At 37.8% G+C, this 18417-nt stretch overlaps 1 protein-coding gene across 10 annotated transcripts in view; it reads right to left on the reverse strand.

Moving 5' to 3' along the window:
* Nucleotides 1-18417, reverse strand: part of LOC115260955 (protein kinase C, brain isozyme-like) — a 285232-nt gene that overhangs the window by 123963 nt on the left and 142852 nt on the right. For 8 of the 10 annotated variants that reach the window (XM_062856739.1, XM_062856742.1, XM_062856738.1 and 5 more), the window contains exons 4-5: nt 8343-8425; nt 7244-7355 (exon numbers count right to left, since the gene is read on the reverse strand). In XM_062856739.1, coding sequence (XP_062712723.1) covers nt 7244-7355; nt 8343-8425 — 195 coding nt within the window. The remainder of the gene's footprint in view (nt 1-7243; nt 7356-8342; nt 8426-18417) is intronic. The other 2 variants (XM_062856747.1, XM_062856748.1) reach the window with 1 other exon arrangement.

An 18417-nucleotide genomic window follows, 5' to 3' on the forward strand; every position in this document is an offset into this window, starting at 1 on the left:
GTCGGCAGTGGCCAGTCAATGCTTTGACCAGCATGCTGCAATTCTGCTTTGACAGATTTGTAAGATACTTCGCCACCTTTGGAGATGGCTCAGTACAATACAATTTGGTTTGACGACATGACTCCAAACTATTCCAGTATTGTTTGTGCTGAGTGGCAGCCCAGGTGTGAATCTGAAGCTTTACCCAGCACTTCGATATCGGAATAGCTGGCTCAGGGCCAATGAAGTCATGTGATGCTCCAGTGCGAGCTAACTCATCAGCCAATTCATTTCCAGCGATGGAAGAATGGCCAGGTACCCATACAAGGTGAACAGCGTTTGCTGAGCTCAGCTCCTCGATTTGAGTTCGACAAGCGATAACTATCTTCGGCCTAGAGTTGGCCGAAGCAAGTTCTTTAATAGCAGCCTGGCAATCTGAACAGAAGTATATTACTTTGCCCATTACGTGCTGCTGAAGTGTTGATTGCACTCCGCACGTAAGAGCAAAGATTTCGGCCTGAAAAACGGTGCAGTGTCTACCAAGTGAATAAGACTGATACAGCCTTAGCTCACGAGAATAAACACCAGCAACTGCTCGACCTTCGAGAAGGGAGCCATCAGTGTAACATACGATGCCGTCTGAAATACTTCTCTCCAGATAACCAGATGTCCACTCTTCCCGGGAAGGGAATTTCGTGGAAAATGTCCTATATGGAAAATTACAAGCAATTGTAAGATCACTTGGAGCAAGGACAATTTTGTCCCAATTCACCAAAAGTGGAAACAACGGCGGTTCACAGGAGTTTCCTCTAGTAAACCGAGTACCCATAGACGGTAAGTGCAAGAAAGTGCTTCTTGTTTGAGATGAATGTGTAGTGGAGCAACGTCAAAGAGAACTTCGAGCGCTGCCGTGGGAGTTGAAGAGAACGCTCCAGACATCGCCATTAGGCACATCCTTTGGAGATGGCCTAATTTTGATTGGACCGTTCTCACTTCGCCCTTTTGCCACCACACAAGACATCCATACGCCAATATTGGACGAACAACAGTTGTGTAAATCCATTTGATATACTTGGGTTTTAGACCCCAAGTTGTACCAAAGGTTCGCCGGCATTGCCCAAAGGCCATACAAGCTTTCTTGATTATGAACTCAACATGAGGTGTCCAGGAAAGCTTGGAATCAAGAATGACTCCACCGTACTTTACCTGTTCAGTCACATTGATATCAGAATCAAAGAGACGCGAACGCCATTACGGTTTCGCCTTTCCGTGAAAAAAACAATAGATGTTTTACTCGGATTAACCGAAAGGCCATATTGGCGACACCAACCCTCAACTACCTGAAGGGCGTTTTGCATCAGGTCGAAAAGGGTGCTGATGCACATACCAACTAACAATGTTAGGTAGTCGTCGGCAAAACCATAAGTAGGAAAACCGCTATTATTGAGTTGCCTCAATAGCGTATCTGCTACGAGATTCCACAAAAGCGGTGATAAGACTCCCCCTTGGGGGCATCCACAAACACTCAATTTCCTAATCCCTGCTAGACGCAATGTCGAGAAGAGATATCGGTTTTTGAGCATTTGGTGAATCCAATTAGAAAACATTGGAGATATACCATGACTCCATGCGGCTTCCAACATGGCATCGAAAGGCACGTTGTCAAAGGCACCCTCGATATCTAAGAAAACACCCAAACAAGATTGCTTTTGAGCGAATGCTTTCTCGATATCGTAAACAACCTTGTGTAAAAGAGTCACAGTGGACTTACCAGATTGGTAGGCATGTTGGTTCACATGAAGAGGCATGTTGGTTCACATGAAGAGGCACGTTGGCCAGATGAACATCACGGATGTGATGATCCACAATGCGTTCTAAGCATTTCAGAAGAAAAGAGGTCAAACTGATAGGTCTGAAACTCTTTGCTTCTTCATACGACGCACGACCCACTTTCGGAATAAACTTTACAGTAATATCCCTCCAGGATTTGGGAATATACCCTGTAGCAAAACTGCAAACAAGTAGTTTTTTCAAAACATGTTTGAAATAATCAAATCCTTTCTGAAGCAAAATAGGATAAATCCCATCTGCCCCAGGAGATTTGAAAGGAGCAAAGCTATTAAGAGCCCACTCAATAGATTCTATAGTTACAATACTCCGAGCCGAAGCTAAAGAATCATAACTACAAGAAAAGACATCAGGATCATCCGAAGATGTAATATCCACACATCCAGGGAAGTGTGTGCTGAATAAGCATTCCAGAACTTCCTCATCAGAGGAAGTCAGATCGCCATTTGGCAAACGAAGTTCGTTCACCCGGAAATCCTTAGATTTCGCAAGGATTTTGTTTAACCGACTGACTTCACTCAAGCTGGAAACATTTGTACAAAGGTTTTTCCAGCCGGATCGTTCAGCAGACCGGAGAGCTTTCCTGTAGGCCTTGCGAGCCGACCTGAAAGCCTCCGAACCAGCCGAACGTCGTCTGTTTCAACTCTTTCTACATTGCTTCCTGAGTTTCGCCAGATCAGAGTTCCACCAAGGGGTTCCTCTTGTGATCTTCACAGACCGTAGAGGGCATGCTTCTTCAAAAGCTTCCATGATGAAGGTCGTTGTAGTATCAACGGCATCATCTAAATCACTTAGAGTGTCAATGGATGGTGAATATCCATGAAATTTGGCTGCAACCAAATCAGTATAAAGATCCCAGTTTGTTGACCGAGGATTCCTGAAACGCAATGTTTGCAAAGTAACATTTAAATGTTCAAAAAAGATATAGCGATGGTCAGATAAAGATTCTTCATCTGACACATGCCAATTGGTCAGCTCGTGACTAATTCTGCTAGAGCAAAGCGTTATATCTAACACTTCCTCTCTAGCAGATACCATGAAGGTTGGGCGGTTGCCTATGTTAAGTAATGCAAGATCTGTACTACTTAAGTACTCCATCAAACTGGAGCCTCTCAAGTTAATGTCTGAGCTGCCCCAGATGATATGGTGAGCATTAGCATCACTGCCAACAATTAGCGGAAGGCCTTTTGAAGTGCAGTATGCGATGACTTGTTTGAAAGCATCCGTAGGGATGGTTCATCATGCGGTAAATACACAGAACAATAGACGTATTTCCTGTTGAGGTTTCCAACAGATACATCAATTGTGATAGCACATACATCTCTGGTGGTTAGTTCAGAGATGAGTGTAGCAACTATTGCGTTGTTGACAAGCACACAGGCTCGAGGCATGACACGCGAATATGCCATTTCATGTTTACTGAAAGTGGCAAACACCGGGTTCACAAGGTTTCCTAGATAGAAATTTCCCTTACGAAAGTAAGGTTCTTGTACCAAGGCCACTTGGGCTGTACCATTTTGCACAAGTCTGCAAAGATTGATCGTTGCTGTTCTTTTATGCTGAAGATTGATCTGAGCTATCCTAACCGTAGCCACTACCCAAACTAGGTAAGATTAAACTCTTCGCAACAACAGCACAACAAAGAACAGCAACAATAAAACCAAATCGGTATCGATTGGAAAACGCCAAAGGCGAGGATACACAGAATACACTGTGTAAATCGCATAATGCGAAACCATATAGGTGAAAATTTAAACTAATTAACAACATCTTCATAATCCCGCCCTTATTTAGCCTCAAGTGAGACTAAAGAAGGGCAGCTGATTGTCTCGGAGAAACACAAGGTCCACTGCACCATTGCTCCGGTTAGCGCAGTAAGGGCTACATACTGTGGAGGGCGCCCTGGTACTCCACAGGCTCCGTTAGCGGTTAGGTTTTTATTAGACCCCCCCCTAGCCATTCATTCCTAGGCACGGTAAGCATAAAGCCGCATCACACCATGAATTAGGGGTCACCTGTTGGTGGATTCTTACCACCGGAACAGGCGGTCCGTAGTGTTATTCTTAGCCAATTGAGACAATCGCTACCGACACTACACAGCTATCTAGGCTGATCGAGAAAAGAAGTTAATATTGATGATCAACTTCATACGGATTCGAACAGCCGTTAAAAAAATTCCGTGTTACATCCTATGAGAAATTCCTAGAAAGATCCCAGAAGAAACTTCTATTGTAAGCTTAGAAAAAAAATCCTTGAGAAATCTCAGAAGAAACTGTGGAAACTTGGAAGAAACCAAGAAAGAATCTGGAGTAATCTCGGCCTAGCCTGGAGGTATGCCAGATAAAACCAGCTTAGGAATCTCAGAATAAATTCCTAGAATAACCCCAATGGGAATTTCTAAAGGAACTCTAATTTAATCCCCGCACCTTTGAGGGTCCTGTTTCAGAACTCCAGAAGAAATGCTTGGAGGAATTCTGAAAGCAATTATTTGAAAGCAGAAATTTGTAAAGAAAGGGGTTCCTGGAAGAATCTCGGATGAAATTACAAGCGATTCCCAGAAGGAGCTCCTGGACAAGTGCCACCAGTAAGTCAAAAATCACCAAAACAAAAAGCTTAGCAACCAGGGCATGCAATACCCTACAATACCCGAGCAGGAATGAATAACTGCCACATAACAGGAGCATATAAAAGTCAGGTATCATACCAAGACAAGGTATTGGTCGGTTATCCAGGTATTGGAAATAACTTATTTTGGTATTTCGTAGGTATTGATGGAATACCTCAACGAGTTATTGGTTTGGTGTTGAGGACTGCTTGAGGTATTACTCAACTATGGAAAAATCGCTATTTGTATGGAAAAATCGCCAATTATTATTAAGGTATTACCATACCTGAAGTCATTATTCACGCGTTATGCACAAAATACAAAAGTTATTATTTTAGGTATTTTACCTCTTATGCAGGGCTACTTAATACCTCATTCAGGTTGTAGGTATTCGGTTTTCCATACCTGAGTTAGTTATTCTTCAGCTATTTTCTCCTGCTCGGGTAAAAGGATACAATAACAAAGCTAAATTCTAATTATTTCCATGGTGATATTTCATAAAAAAAAAAACATAATAGCCCATAACTAAACCAATTATTTCAATACCGAATCAATCACAAACTTGTTATTGGGTAGATGCTGAAATAACTGAAATTGCTACAAGTTAATTAATTCGACATAGGTTTTTGGTAATGAATCTCGGTATTTTATCTGTTGCAACGAGTTCGGAAGTATTACTCGTGGCGAAAATATTAACTTCTGATTGGATAATGCTATTAGATAAACAACCCAAGAAACATAGAAAGCTGAGTAACAGCTTCTTAAGCTGAAGTTCACTTAAGACTTGTTTGTTCAACTCTTATACAGCTAAAATGTTTGTTGGGAATTGCTATTTTGTGAAGCTATACTCAGATTAATCTTTTTTTAGAATCTAAAAGAGAAACTTATAGACAATAAGAACTCCCATTGCAGAAGATATTTTTTTTTCAGTTTTAAATCGGTAAATCATCACACTTAAATAGAAAAATCCTCATTATTCATGATTACTCATGGTTTTTCTCAAACTCAAAATCGTTCGGCTGCTTGAAACACGATGGTGAAAGTACCACTTCCATTTTTCTCCGATCAGCAGCCCACCATTCTAATGAAAGGAAAAAAAAAACGCAATTCGACGAAAGTATTTTCAACTCACGATAACACAAGTTTACAAAATAAAACGAAAGTCGAACTTCTGTCAACGACCAAAATTTTTGAAGCACAATTTAGTGCTGATTTCGAAACCGATCTTCAAAAATTTTTAAGTAGAACATTTTTTGAGTTTTAGCTCAATATCGAGTTTTGCAACTTTTGAAAATATATAATTTACTAAAATTCAAATATACAGGTCGGACTCGATTATCCGGGGGTTCGATTAACCGAGGGTTCGATTATCCGAGGCTCGATTATCCGGAAAAAATGGCTCGATTATCCGGGGATCAAATAATTTTTTGTTTTGTTTGCACAATTTTAGATGGCAAATATGTCAAAAGATGTAGCAAATGTCAAATACAATACCCATAAATTAGATTCAGCCTATTTGAGAATTATTTTAATTATGCAGATTTTTCGGCTAAAATTCCATACTCAACAAATATGGTTAAAATCATGTCAGCCGTTGAGTTTGAGAACTATAACATCATACAACCTTGCTTCTATGTTTATCGAACTGTTTTTGATTGATAAATCTGAAAAATAAAATAAAAAAAAGTTTGGCTCGATTATCCGGAAATTCGATTATCCGGGGAGATTTTTTTTCGGAGTCACCCGGATAATCGAGTCCGACCTGTATTGCGTTTTGTTCAACCAATTTTAAATCTTTTTCCATAAATCAAAAGCTGAATACAATACCATTCGATCATCCGAATACAGGTTTTGCGTCAGATTGATGAAATTCAAGATATTGGCGAGTTTTAGGGACGATCTCCTTAAATTTTAGCAAAATTCCCAAAATTTTTTGAAGAAATGTATTTTTTTCAATAAGAAAAAACCAACTTAAAAATTCTCTCTCGACGTTTATTTGACATATCATATGTAGGCGAGTTACAGTAAAAATTTCAGCTCAATCGGAGCATTGATTACGGAGAATGAGATGTTTGAAGTGAGCGACTTTGCTTAAAAATAGAACAAAAATCGATTTCAAATCATCAACCTTGTATGGAAAGTCGAAAAAATTTCCGCTCTACTGTAATTTTTTTCTTTCGCGTTTTCGAACTCAGGGTATGATTCTACACCAAAAATGATCATCAGCTTACCGAGTTCAAAAATGCTGTAAACTAGTGTAATTGGCTTGCGCGTGTATCCGGCAGCAGCCGTCGACGTTCAGTCTCTGTTTGCTGAGTGATTGATGCATTCGATCGCAATTTGTTCTGTATGTATGTGTGCGTTTGAGTGCGTGAGATTGCAAATAGTGAAATAATTTTAATTGAATGCAAATGCTTGATGAATTTTGTGTCGGTAGATGGACTATGCAGAGTGTGTATTGTGTATTTTATTCAATTTTTATAGAACAGGTGAAAGCAGTTTTTGAGAGACTGTTGAATAACAGCGAAAAGCCTATTAGTAGAAAAGATTAAACACACGAACACACATAAACCGTTAGAAGCGACTAAGAGAAAAACAACACCGAAAGATCAAAGTTGATAGATTTAACACGTGTCGAGTTTAGTTCAAGAAATGCCTTTTCAGCATTTAGTGTGTTTATTTGATTGATTTTATGGGATTCATGATGTTTAGCAAACAGATAAGAGAATAGAACACAATACAACAAACAGAAGCGGAAAAGTAAAAGAATCAGAATATAAGAAAAGAATAGAGAGATTAATCCATGTTTACCTGTACACTTAAGCCCTTGATGAATTAAACCGTACAGTAACGAACCACAATGATCGCAAAACGTGGGACTCGAATAGGTCCACTCTTTAAACTCATGTTTGGTACGAGTGTCCTTAAATTACATCAGGGGATATATACAACACAATACGGAAATTAATTGGTCTGTAAAAATATTTATTCTAAATAAACGGAAAAAGATAAATAAAAGAAAAGAAAAATATGTATGAAAAAACAATCTGTTGAGTTGAAAAATAATCTCGCACTTATTTGTCTTTGAAAACTCATTTTTGAAAATCAAATCAACCTAGTGAAAAAGATCTGTTGAAAAATGTCAGTCTCTTAGATGACGCCATGACAAACTATTCTAGGATGCTGAGATGAACTTGTTCTGTTTTGAGTTGTTTGCTCCTTCAGGAAAAGTGGAAGATTCTATCGCTATGATTCTATTCTAGATGGCAGAGAAAAACGAACTTCCATACTAAACGCCTTTTCTGTGTTCGCAGAAAATTCAGAATAACGATATAACTCACACCATCAAAAGCCGTTCAGAAAAAAAAAATGAAAAACAAAATTATGCTGAATCAACAGTAAAAAAAGTTCAGAAATCACGCCTACTTTGCTGCATGTCATACATTTTCCACTTTGCGTCTTTCTCTTTTTCTACGGAACGATAATCAAACATGCAATCACTGTTTTTTTTTCTATTCTCCTTCTAAGAACTCCGCGATAACTCCATACAAAACCATAACTCAAAAGCGGCGAGAATACTCAATTCAACTTCAAAAATGCGTCAAAACTGCTAATAAAACAGCATTTAAAAAAGGGCAAGAAAGCTGCGCGTAATAACTTTACAGCCCTCCCCGGTCCATTTCCCTCGCGCGGTCAGATTGTTAGTCGTGTAGCTTTGACGCAATCCTAAGAGAGGAATCCTAAACATATGTATTTCCGTTAAGCACCCGGGATTAGTTTGCGTGTCCAACAACGTGGGTTGGAATCGAATAAAAATCGTCCGATATTTTTAACCAAAACAAATTAAAAAAAAATACTGTATGTACTACTCTACTGACTGGGGCGGTACGGGAAGTAACAATCAACTTACGTCTGAGTCTGCTCCTTTATCCGCACCGGGACATTTGAACGTCACGTACTCGTGGCATCGTTTGTGGACGACGAAGGAACAAACTGGAAAAGAGAACGGAAATGGAAAGTATTGGAAATATGTATTGTACTAGTATACGAGCAATATTGAGTGGCAGTAGGCGGCGTTAGGAAGATTTCAAATCTATGTACAGTGTCGGACAAAACAATAAAATCACCAGCAATGTTTCATACAAAATTGCAAAGTTTGACGATGTGACGCTCGGTTTCTAGTGAACCGATTTGGCTGAAGTTTCGGCAGTCGCCATGGAGTAACGTGCATTTTGATTTGTATTTAATTGATTGAGTTCTGTTTACTACATCAACAATTAAAGATATACTAAATGACAAAATAGTAGGATCACTTTCAGATTGCCATTACCAAAGGATATATGAGAGTATCTGATGCTTGATGATTAGCGTGGCTCAAAATACCATATGTTAAGAAGTTTGATAGGCACCCTTCTCATTTCGTTCTATATGGCGCCGCGATGCTCTGGTCAAATTTTCAGCTTAACATTAAGCGTTAACATTTGGCCGGTGCTAAACTCGTTTGAAGATTGTATGGGAGTTATTATAATATTACCTTCATTTATGAAGTAAGCAGTTGCTTATTTGAAACTACAACCACAATGAGAATTAGTAATAGACCAGTAAATCAGTAGGCTATGATAGTTTGAATTGCATTATACTAAATACCACCTCTGTACACCTCGTCCTTTTTTTACGTCCATGCCTGGCTAAGCGACAAATAATTCTACCGCCAGGACAATGAGCAAACTCAACATTTTTATATTTTTTAAAACATTTCCGTGATTAGGAGAAGTGTACAAAAATATAAAAATGTCAATTTTAATTATTATTTTGGCAGTAGAATTTTATTTCGCTAAGCCAATAGTGGACGTAAAACGAGGTTTAGGTGTACTTCAGGCCCGTCTCATTTTGAATAAACCATACACTAGTTAACATCGTTTTTCTTATCAGCATTTTGAAGGGGACTTGGACTTGAAACATTGAACTTGAAACGGAGGGAGGTAGCTACTGATGCAGAATCTCTTCGATAAGAAGGCCTTGATCAGGTTAAACAGGAGATCCTTCTAGCGAATAAAAGTGTGACTCTCAGGATCAGATTTTTCTGCGTCTCTAGAAGCATGTGTACATTACATGTAAGGTACCCCGGGGCAAGTGAGAATCCGGGGCAAATGAGAATCCGGGGCAAGTGAGACCTACAGCTATAATTTGTTTTATTTGTTAGTTTTAAGGCAAACATTCTTCATAGAAAATATAGGTATCACACCAACGGATACTTTGAATTCAAAAATTGTTATTGTTCTCACCATAAAGAGACCATATATGTTATTGTTGTTCATATGTTATTTTCAATTCACTAAGCGAGATTAACGTACTCTACTACATTCGTCGCTTAAAAATAGAATATCAATTAAAGTAAAACTTTTTCGGTTTCAGGATAATATTTGGAGTGCTTGCAAAATATTTCAAGCGAAAAAGCTGTAATTTATTTTGATTTATTACCTTTTATTAACTGCTCTCACTTGCCCCAGTGCATTTCAGCATCTGGGGCAAGTGAGACCTATGAGAGTAAACAAACACAATTTCATAGTTTGATCTCGCTTTTTTCAGCCTAAGTCGAAATTTACACAAAAGTGAAGTCAAAATCGGCTCCTTAAGTAATCAATTGTTGAACTATACTTAATTACTTCTATTCTTATGATGTAGCTATTGTTAAAAAAGGTAAAGGTTTTGGTGGAGCATGTTTTTTATCTGAATCATCTATTGTTCATATTTTCGTTCAAGCAAATTCATTTTTTTTTGTTTTTCGCTGCATAATGAGTTTTTCTGAATGTTATGGAGCCGGCCATAAAGTATGAAAAAAATGGAAAAATACTTATTTGAAGTTCACGATTTAAAAAACTTTATTGAATAATCGTAAAATTATTCAAGGGAAAACATAACATATGTAAATCTCGAAAAATCTTTTGGCGACACTCATTAACTACGTAATATGAAAAGTAAGCTTGGAAATCTTTCGGCATCTAACCTTAGGGCGCTTTTAGTATAAATAAAATCAATTTGTTTTGCACGAGCTGCTAGAGTTGAACCATTTTTTTTCTCAGTGATTCGTTATTATATGTGTTACGTAATTTATGCACGATACCACAAAACTTTTCCAACATAAATCACTAAACATAGTTATTCGCACAAAATATTTATAATTTATGCTACTTTACATATATGCAGCAACTATATTAAGCCATTTGTACAAAAAATCCGAATAGGTCCCACTTGCCCCGTGATACGGTGTAAATGAAGATCTGCTTCACTTTTCATTATATGCATAATATACAGAATTTAAAAATTTGGAAACTGTTTTAATGCCCGTTAATAAGAAGAAATATATTGCGGATTTTTAGAAAATTTTCCACTCTGCGGTAGCCGCCGAGTTCTACCGCAGCTGTCAAAGTCCTACCGCAGCCATGAAAATGATCGTATCATTGAAAAGTTTGGTCAAATCAAAGCATGCTTGCAAAGTAAAATGTTCTGAAAAGCAACAACAAACAATGATCATCGGCGTCGTATCCAAGGCTTGATCCAAGGTATCCTTGGACTGATTGATGATACATTGGTGAAAATCATCAGTCTGACAGCTGCGGTAGCTTTCCAATCTTCCGTAAAGTGGAAAAGTTTCTCTAAATTAGCAATACCAACAATGTCTTTTAGATCCATTGAAATTATAAAATTATTTAAGTTCAGAATTTTTTGGATTGACAAAACCAAACTACCATTTTTTTAGGTCCCACTTGCCCCGGGGTACCTTATTACAATAAAATGGTGTTGCACAGATCAGTGGTTCCTAAGCAGAGGCCACGGGCCATGCTATTTTCTCAAGTACTGAAGGTGCGATTAGTAACGAAAAACCTTTCCAGATTCAGCGTCTCATGGAACATTTATCACAGTAAACCCGAGCAGGAGAAAATAGCAGAAGAATACCAAACTCAGGTATGGAAAACCGAATACCTACAACCTGAATGAGGTATTAAGTAGCCCTGCATAAGAGGTAAAAAACCAAAAATAATAACACGTGAATAATGACATCAGGTATGATAATACCTAAATAATAATCGGCGATTTTTCCATACAAATAGTGATTTTTCCATATCTGAATAATACCTCAAACAGTCCTCAACACCAAACAAATAACTCGTTCAGGTATTTTATAAATACCTACACACTACCAAAATTAGTTATTTTCAATTCCAGGCTAACCGACCAATACCTCATCTTGGTATGATACCTGACTTTGGTATGCTACAGTTATGTGTCAGTTATTCGTTCCTGCTCGGGAAGTGGCGTTGCAAAGTGATTCCCAAGCTGGGGTTACGGACAATGCTGATTTTACAAGAATTTAAAGTGCGATGGGAAAGTGAAAATGGTTTATCAGATTATGCAATCAGTGGTTCCCAATCTGGGATCACGGGCTATGCTTATTTCTCAAAAACCGAAGACCTAGGCGTCTTCAAGGATCACTTCTTACAATGAAGGAGTGTTACAAAGCACAGTAGATACCAAGTTTAGGTAACGGCCTATTTGGCGTATAGTAATCTAGTATGGGTCTGTTCATAAACCACGTAGACCTAATGTTGGCCATTCAGATGCCCCTCGTCTCCCTGAAGCGCTTATGAAGCCACTTAAGATCTCCCTGAAACCCCCAGAGAACCCCTGCAACGCCCCTGACATCTCCTGATACTTTCTGAAATGACTCTGGGACTCCCTGGAACTCCCCTGGAACCTTCTGAACAGAATTGAAAAAATCTCATTCAATTGAATTGTGCTAAACTGAATGTTGTTGGTATTCATTTTCATCTCCGCTATGAGATACTTAGAAGTGAACGCAGAAAAACTCAATAACTTTTTGAAGGTAATGACCATCATTAGTACTGGCTCAGCGCTGATGGATGCTCCATATCAACACCGGTCGCATGAATGTGACTCGCCCATAAGCAAGTTTGGGGAATTTTCTCTTTTGAGTGCCTATGACAGGGAAAATTTTGCTGTAGAGCACCTCACGGCAAAAGTCTCTCTCCTTTTGCTCCTTGAGAAACATTGAAAACAACAGGATCAGTACCTGTCATATTTGACACATATTCGGTTCTGGAGAAATTCGCGTGTCCCGTGACCATAAATTGAAAACCACTGATATTTGCAATACATATATTATATAAGATACTCCTTCTTGAGATGACCAAAGCGAAAAACATGTTCACTTCTCCCTAGCCATTTTGGTTCTTGCGAAGTTCTTGTGATCTGTGAACCCAGATTGGAAACCACTGAATTTTGCAACACAACTATATTGGAATCAGTGCTCCATGAGGCGTGATTTGAAAACAAAAAAAAAAACACTGTTGAAAATGCTTTGACATCCATGTGCACAACAGAACATGTGCTCGATGAACAAATTGAGTTTTGAAATTATCAAAAAAAAATCCACGTACTCCGGTGAGACTCGAACTCACGACTCTCAATTCGCTAGACGGGCGCTTCTATACCTTCAAGCTACGGAGTCACTCGACTATCTCCGTCGCCAGCAGGCCTAGAACTGAACTCGATTCCACAATCGTACATGGTTATCTTCTTTTCACAATCCAAACCTCCTTTGGATGGGATTAGATGAACATCTAACACATTGTCCGTTGTGCACATGTACGTCAAAGCGGGAGAGGAAATTATTTTTAATTGTCGAGAGCTTCGGGCACTGCCTCCTAAACACGTATTGGTACGGCAATTAGTGTGCAGTCAGACTCTCGACGGGTCGGTCCTCGGCCGACCGAATACGGTGAGGGTGACCGTAGCACCTTACAAATGTCAATTTCTTGATTTTTCTTTGGCTGACCAAGCCATGTGGGAAATTACACTATCAAAATCAAGAAGTTGACAAAAAAAAAACATTTCATTTCATCCTCATTTTCTCCTCCTGCTTTCTGAGAATTGCGCGTTTCCCATAGCCATGAGTTGGAAACCATCGATCATTGAAATGCATCCTTGAGATAAACAATCCAAAAAAATGCACGACACACTTTCCAGCACTTTCCATGCTTCAGAAAATCCCGTGGCCCATGACATCACATTGGAAATCACTGGGCTATATTTAAATAAGTAGATTCAAAGGCATAGAATAAAAAAAAACATTTTCATTTCGTCGTCCACTTGCTGTTCTTGAGATATACAAGTGGCCCGTGGCCACTGGCTAAAGATAGAAAACCACTGAATTTTTCAACGCATCTATATTAAGGATACTGATCATGACCTGATCATGACTGAGATGACCAATCCGAAAAAATATTTGCACTTCCTTCTAGCACGTTCTACTACAACATTTTGTATGATTTTCAACCCTGGGATTTGAGAAACCTCCAAATCAACTACATCTCTGGATTATTATCCCTGGACGACCCGAAATGGACACTTAAGCATATTCCTTACATCAAAGTCTTCAAAAACTTTTTCATGTTAAACCAGCCGAAGTTTATCTGGAACCAAATCTAAGAGAAACCCCTCAGGAAATTCCTGAACCAATCTCTGAGATAATGTCTAGTGGAATTCAGCAGGTAAATTCTGTATAAATCTATATATCTACAAGCAAATGTATGGAAGATCGATTTTCAAAAACTCTCAATTTCTCCATGTTTTTTGCCTCATAAACCTTCCTTGGGTGAAAACTAACAGAACAAAACTAAGACGACCAAAATCGGACCTTCTGTTCGCAAGTTATGCGCGGTCCCACGTATGCCACTGCATTTTTATATATATATATATAGATAGATATATATATATATATATAAATGAGTTTGAAGTCCCTTTTAGGCAACAAAACTCAAGAACGGGTGGACCGATCAGCATGACTCATGCATGGTTCAATTCGTACTCATGGCAGCTGTGTTTATATGTACAAAAAGTTACGAAAATCTACTAGAAAAGTAAAAAAATGATGAAGTACGGATTTTTCATGAGCCGGGAACAAATTCAGCGTGATCAAAATTGAATCAATCTAGAGTGCGTTGCTGCGATGACCTCAACAGTTGTCAAACCACCACAGCTTGGCAAGACAAAGTTTGCCGGGACAGCTAGTCCCTTATAAAATATACTATGTAACAGCTTGAGAAAATTCTTAGGAAATTCCATGAATAATTCCTCATTGAATTCCTTAAGGATTCTTTCAGGGAGCTCTTGGATGATTTATTGAAGAAACTTCATAACGTACTCCTCAGTAGATTCCTACAGAAATTACAGAGGAGAATCCTAGAAAAATCTCACAGGGGTTTTCTTTTTTTTTTCTTTTTTTTTAAGAAACACCTTACCACGAGGAATTTCCAGAAGATACCCTCAATCGAAAGCCATGGAAAATCACTTAGAGAATTTTTTTAGGAAAGCCTTGAAGACTTTCTAGTGAGCCCCTGGATAAACTTCTCAAAAAAAATGAGGAGGAATTTCTCAAAAAAAAGTTCCTGGAAAGTCCACCAGTAAATCCTTTGAAGGAGCTTTCCGAAAATTCCTTATGACATTTATCAGGGAATTCCATGAAGAATGCCTCGTCGAATTTCTTAAACAATTGATGAGGAAGTTCTGCTGGAATCTTTCATAGATTTCCTCAAAGGGTCCCATACTTAGGTAGTTTCTGAAGTAATTCTTCTAAGAATTCTGGATAAATCCGTCATAGTATTCATGGAGGAATCTTTCAGAGAGCTCCTGGCAGAAATTCTTTCCGGCTTTCAGTCACACAAAAAGCGTTGATTATTCTAAAACATTGCCCACGTTTCGATCTTCGTATCTTGCCCAGGTTCGGATCTTCGACTTGATACCGAAAAAAAACAACAAAGTTTCTGTAAATCCAGTCAGTCCCCGTTTTTTTTCGTCCTCATGTTATTGTCAATTTGTTCTTAGTCAAGATTTGGCTGATGCCAGCCTTTTGGTGAAATTTTGTGAAATTTATGCTTTAGTGTACAATTGTGTGTATAGTGAGAAACAGCTGCATTCTCTAGCGTAAAATTCTCATCCACATTGACTGAATCACACGATGTGTACCCCTCATCAATTGGGTTTTTAAATTAAGAAAAATGTATTAGTTTTTTGGGTTTATACGAAAGAGCACCTTGAACCATTATGATTTTTTTCAGATTTTTTGAACTTTATTTTGGTACCTAAAATCAATTTCAAATAGATTTTTCGAAATCACCTTTTGACAGCTGAGCAACTACTGGACAGCTCCGCCCAGTACAAAATGCGACGAGGGGTGATTCGACAAATCGCTCCCATACAAACTTCAAACTGATATTTAAATAGGTTCCCGAGCACCAAAATTCATGAAAATTTGGATTTCGGCTCAGTTTTGCATGCAGATTCTGAATATGTAATTATCTCAACACCGCTAAAGATGCCAATTGGGGTTTTATATTAAGAAAAATGTACCGATTTTTTTATTTTATACGGAAGAGCACCTTTTTCTGAGCCTCTACGATTTTTTTCAGATTTTTAGAACTTTATTTTGGTACCTAAAATCAATTTCACAAGGATTTTTTGAAATCACCTTTTGACAGCTGGGTAACTGTTTGACAGCTCAACCCAGTACAAAATGCGACGAGGGGTGATTCGACAAATCGCTCCCATACAAACTTCAAATTGATTTTTAAATAGGTTCCCGGGCATCTAAATTAATGAAAATTTGGATTCCGGCTCAGTTTCGCATGCAGATTCAGAATATGGAATTATCTCAACATCGCTAAAGAAGCCAATTCAATCTGCTGGCCAGAATTTTTTCAACGTAGTGTGTGGAGGAATTGATTCGCCTGAAATACATGGAATCTTTACCAAATATGACATCGGACGAATGTTTCTTACTTTATAGGAATTGTTTCTGAAGAAATTTCAGAATTTCTTAAGGAAGTCGAGTAAAAAATCCTATAAATCCTTTTAGGAAATCTAGGAGGATTTTTTGGTGAAATATATAAAGGAATACCCGGAGGAACACATGAAGAAATCTTTTTACGAATTTCTGCATAAATCACTGAAAGAATACCTACTGGAATCACTTATCAAAATCATAAAATAAATTCCGGAGAATTTCCTTCATGAAGAAATTTGTAGAAGAAACCCTGAAAGAATTTTTGAAGCAATCAATGGAGGAATCACTGAAACAACCCTGCCATTAATTTGTTAATAGAATTCCTGGAGTTATGTACTTTCCCATAAATTACGCCACGCTTTAAGATGAGATGGGTTCTGAAAAGTGTGAAAACTCAAACGCAAATTTCAGAGGTTTTCCCATACAAAAAAGTGTGCGTTAGAGGGGAGGGGGTTTAGAATACTTGAGGACGTTTACTAGGAAATTTATTAAGGATTCCTCTAGATAGAAACTCACAACATCGTACGTGTCTTCAAAGGATATTTTCTAAAACTCATTTTAGACCAGTGTAAAATCTGAAATATGTGTTGGAATTCTGTTAGGGTTCTTTTCAGGAATTCATCCAGGGATTCTTTTAGGTGTTTCTTCAGGAACTCCTCCAGAAAATACTCAATAGATTCTTCGGGCTTTCTAGAAGATACTCAGACAGTCCTCCACGGGTGGGATGGTAAACTTCTCTAGATAATCATAGAATTCTTCCTTCAGGAGTTCTTTCATTTTTTTTTCAGGAGATTTTTAGATCACTTCAGGCTTTATTTCTTGTCGTTTCTCAAGGAATATTTCAGGAAATTCTTCTTGGAATTTCCGCACAGCATTATAACATTATAACATATTTTTAAAAATTTTCATTCTCCAGGATTTTTTACCCAAAATTTTCCAAGAAAATTCTCATAAAATTCTTCTACAAATTCCTCCAATGCCAGCTCAGGAGTTTGTTTTTCCTCTGGTATTGAAATTAAGCCATTGTGCCCAATTAACTGAACTGACTCCTCCAGGTATTCCCCAGGAACTCAGTAAGAGTTCCTCCAACGGTTTCAATGAAATTAAATCTCAACCGAGAATTTTAAAACATTTCTATAGAAATTCCTTCAGACAACCGTCGAAGAACAACTTCATGATGTTTTATGTAATATCATAGAATACTTCAGTAAATATTTGTGGATGAATATCTCAAAGAATTCCCGGAGGAATCTCAAGGAAGAATTTCCGAAGCAATCGCTGAAAATTCTCTGAAAATTCTGAAAATAAAAAAAATCAATGAAAAAATGTTTGAGATAATATCTTACTGACATTCATGAAAAACCCTTAAACAACTGAAGGAAGCATAAGTGATATTTCAGAAGGAATTCTTTAGTAAATTTTAGATGGAATCCATGAAGGAATTTCTGAAAGATTACTCGGAGAGATTATTGAATAAATTGTCTATCAAATTCCTAAAGAAATCCCTGGAGATATTCTTGAATGAGTCCCTGTAGGATTATGTGAAAGAATCCCAAGCAATTTTCTGAAATAATTCAAGAAAGGGTTGCTAAAGAATTTCTGGAAACTCTCTCTCACAAACTCTTGGTGGAATTCCTACAAGGATTTAATGACACATATTTAAAAAAATCCAAGAGAAATCTCTTATCAAAATTCGTTGAGGAAGTTCTGAAAGAATCTTCAGAGGAATTCATGAAGATATTTTTGAAAGAATCCATGAAACAATGTCTGGAAAAATATTTGAACTTCCGTAAAGGATTCTGGAAATTTTCAAAAGACAATGTGTAATTTTTTTTAGGAATTGTTACTGGAGATATTTCTAAATTTCTTGAAGAAACCGATCAAAAATTTCCAATTGTATACTTGGAAGAATCTCAGAAGGTGTTTCTGATGAAATACATGGAGGAATACTCGGAGGAACTAATTAAGGAATCTTTATATGTTTTTTTTTGCAGAAAACACTGAAAGAACACTCCATGAAGAAATTTATAGAAGAAGCCCTAAAAGATTTTACGAAGAAACCGATGGAGGAATTCCTGAAAGAATTGAGGCGAACCAACCAAGGGTTGAAAACCTCATTAAT

The sequence above is a fragment of the Aedes albopictus genome, chromosome 3 (genome assembly GCF_035046485.1).
Source record: "Aedes albopictus strain Foshan chromosome 3, AalbF5, whole genome shotgun sequence".
Classification (NCBI taxonomy): domain Eukaryota; kingdom Metazoa; phylum Arthropoda; class Insecta; order Diptera; family Culicidae; genus Aedes; species Aedes albopictus.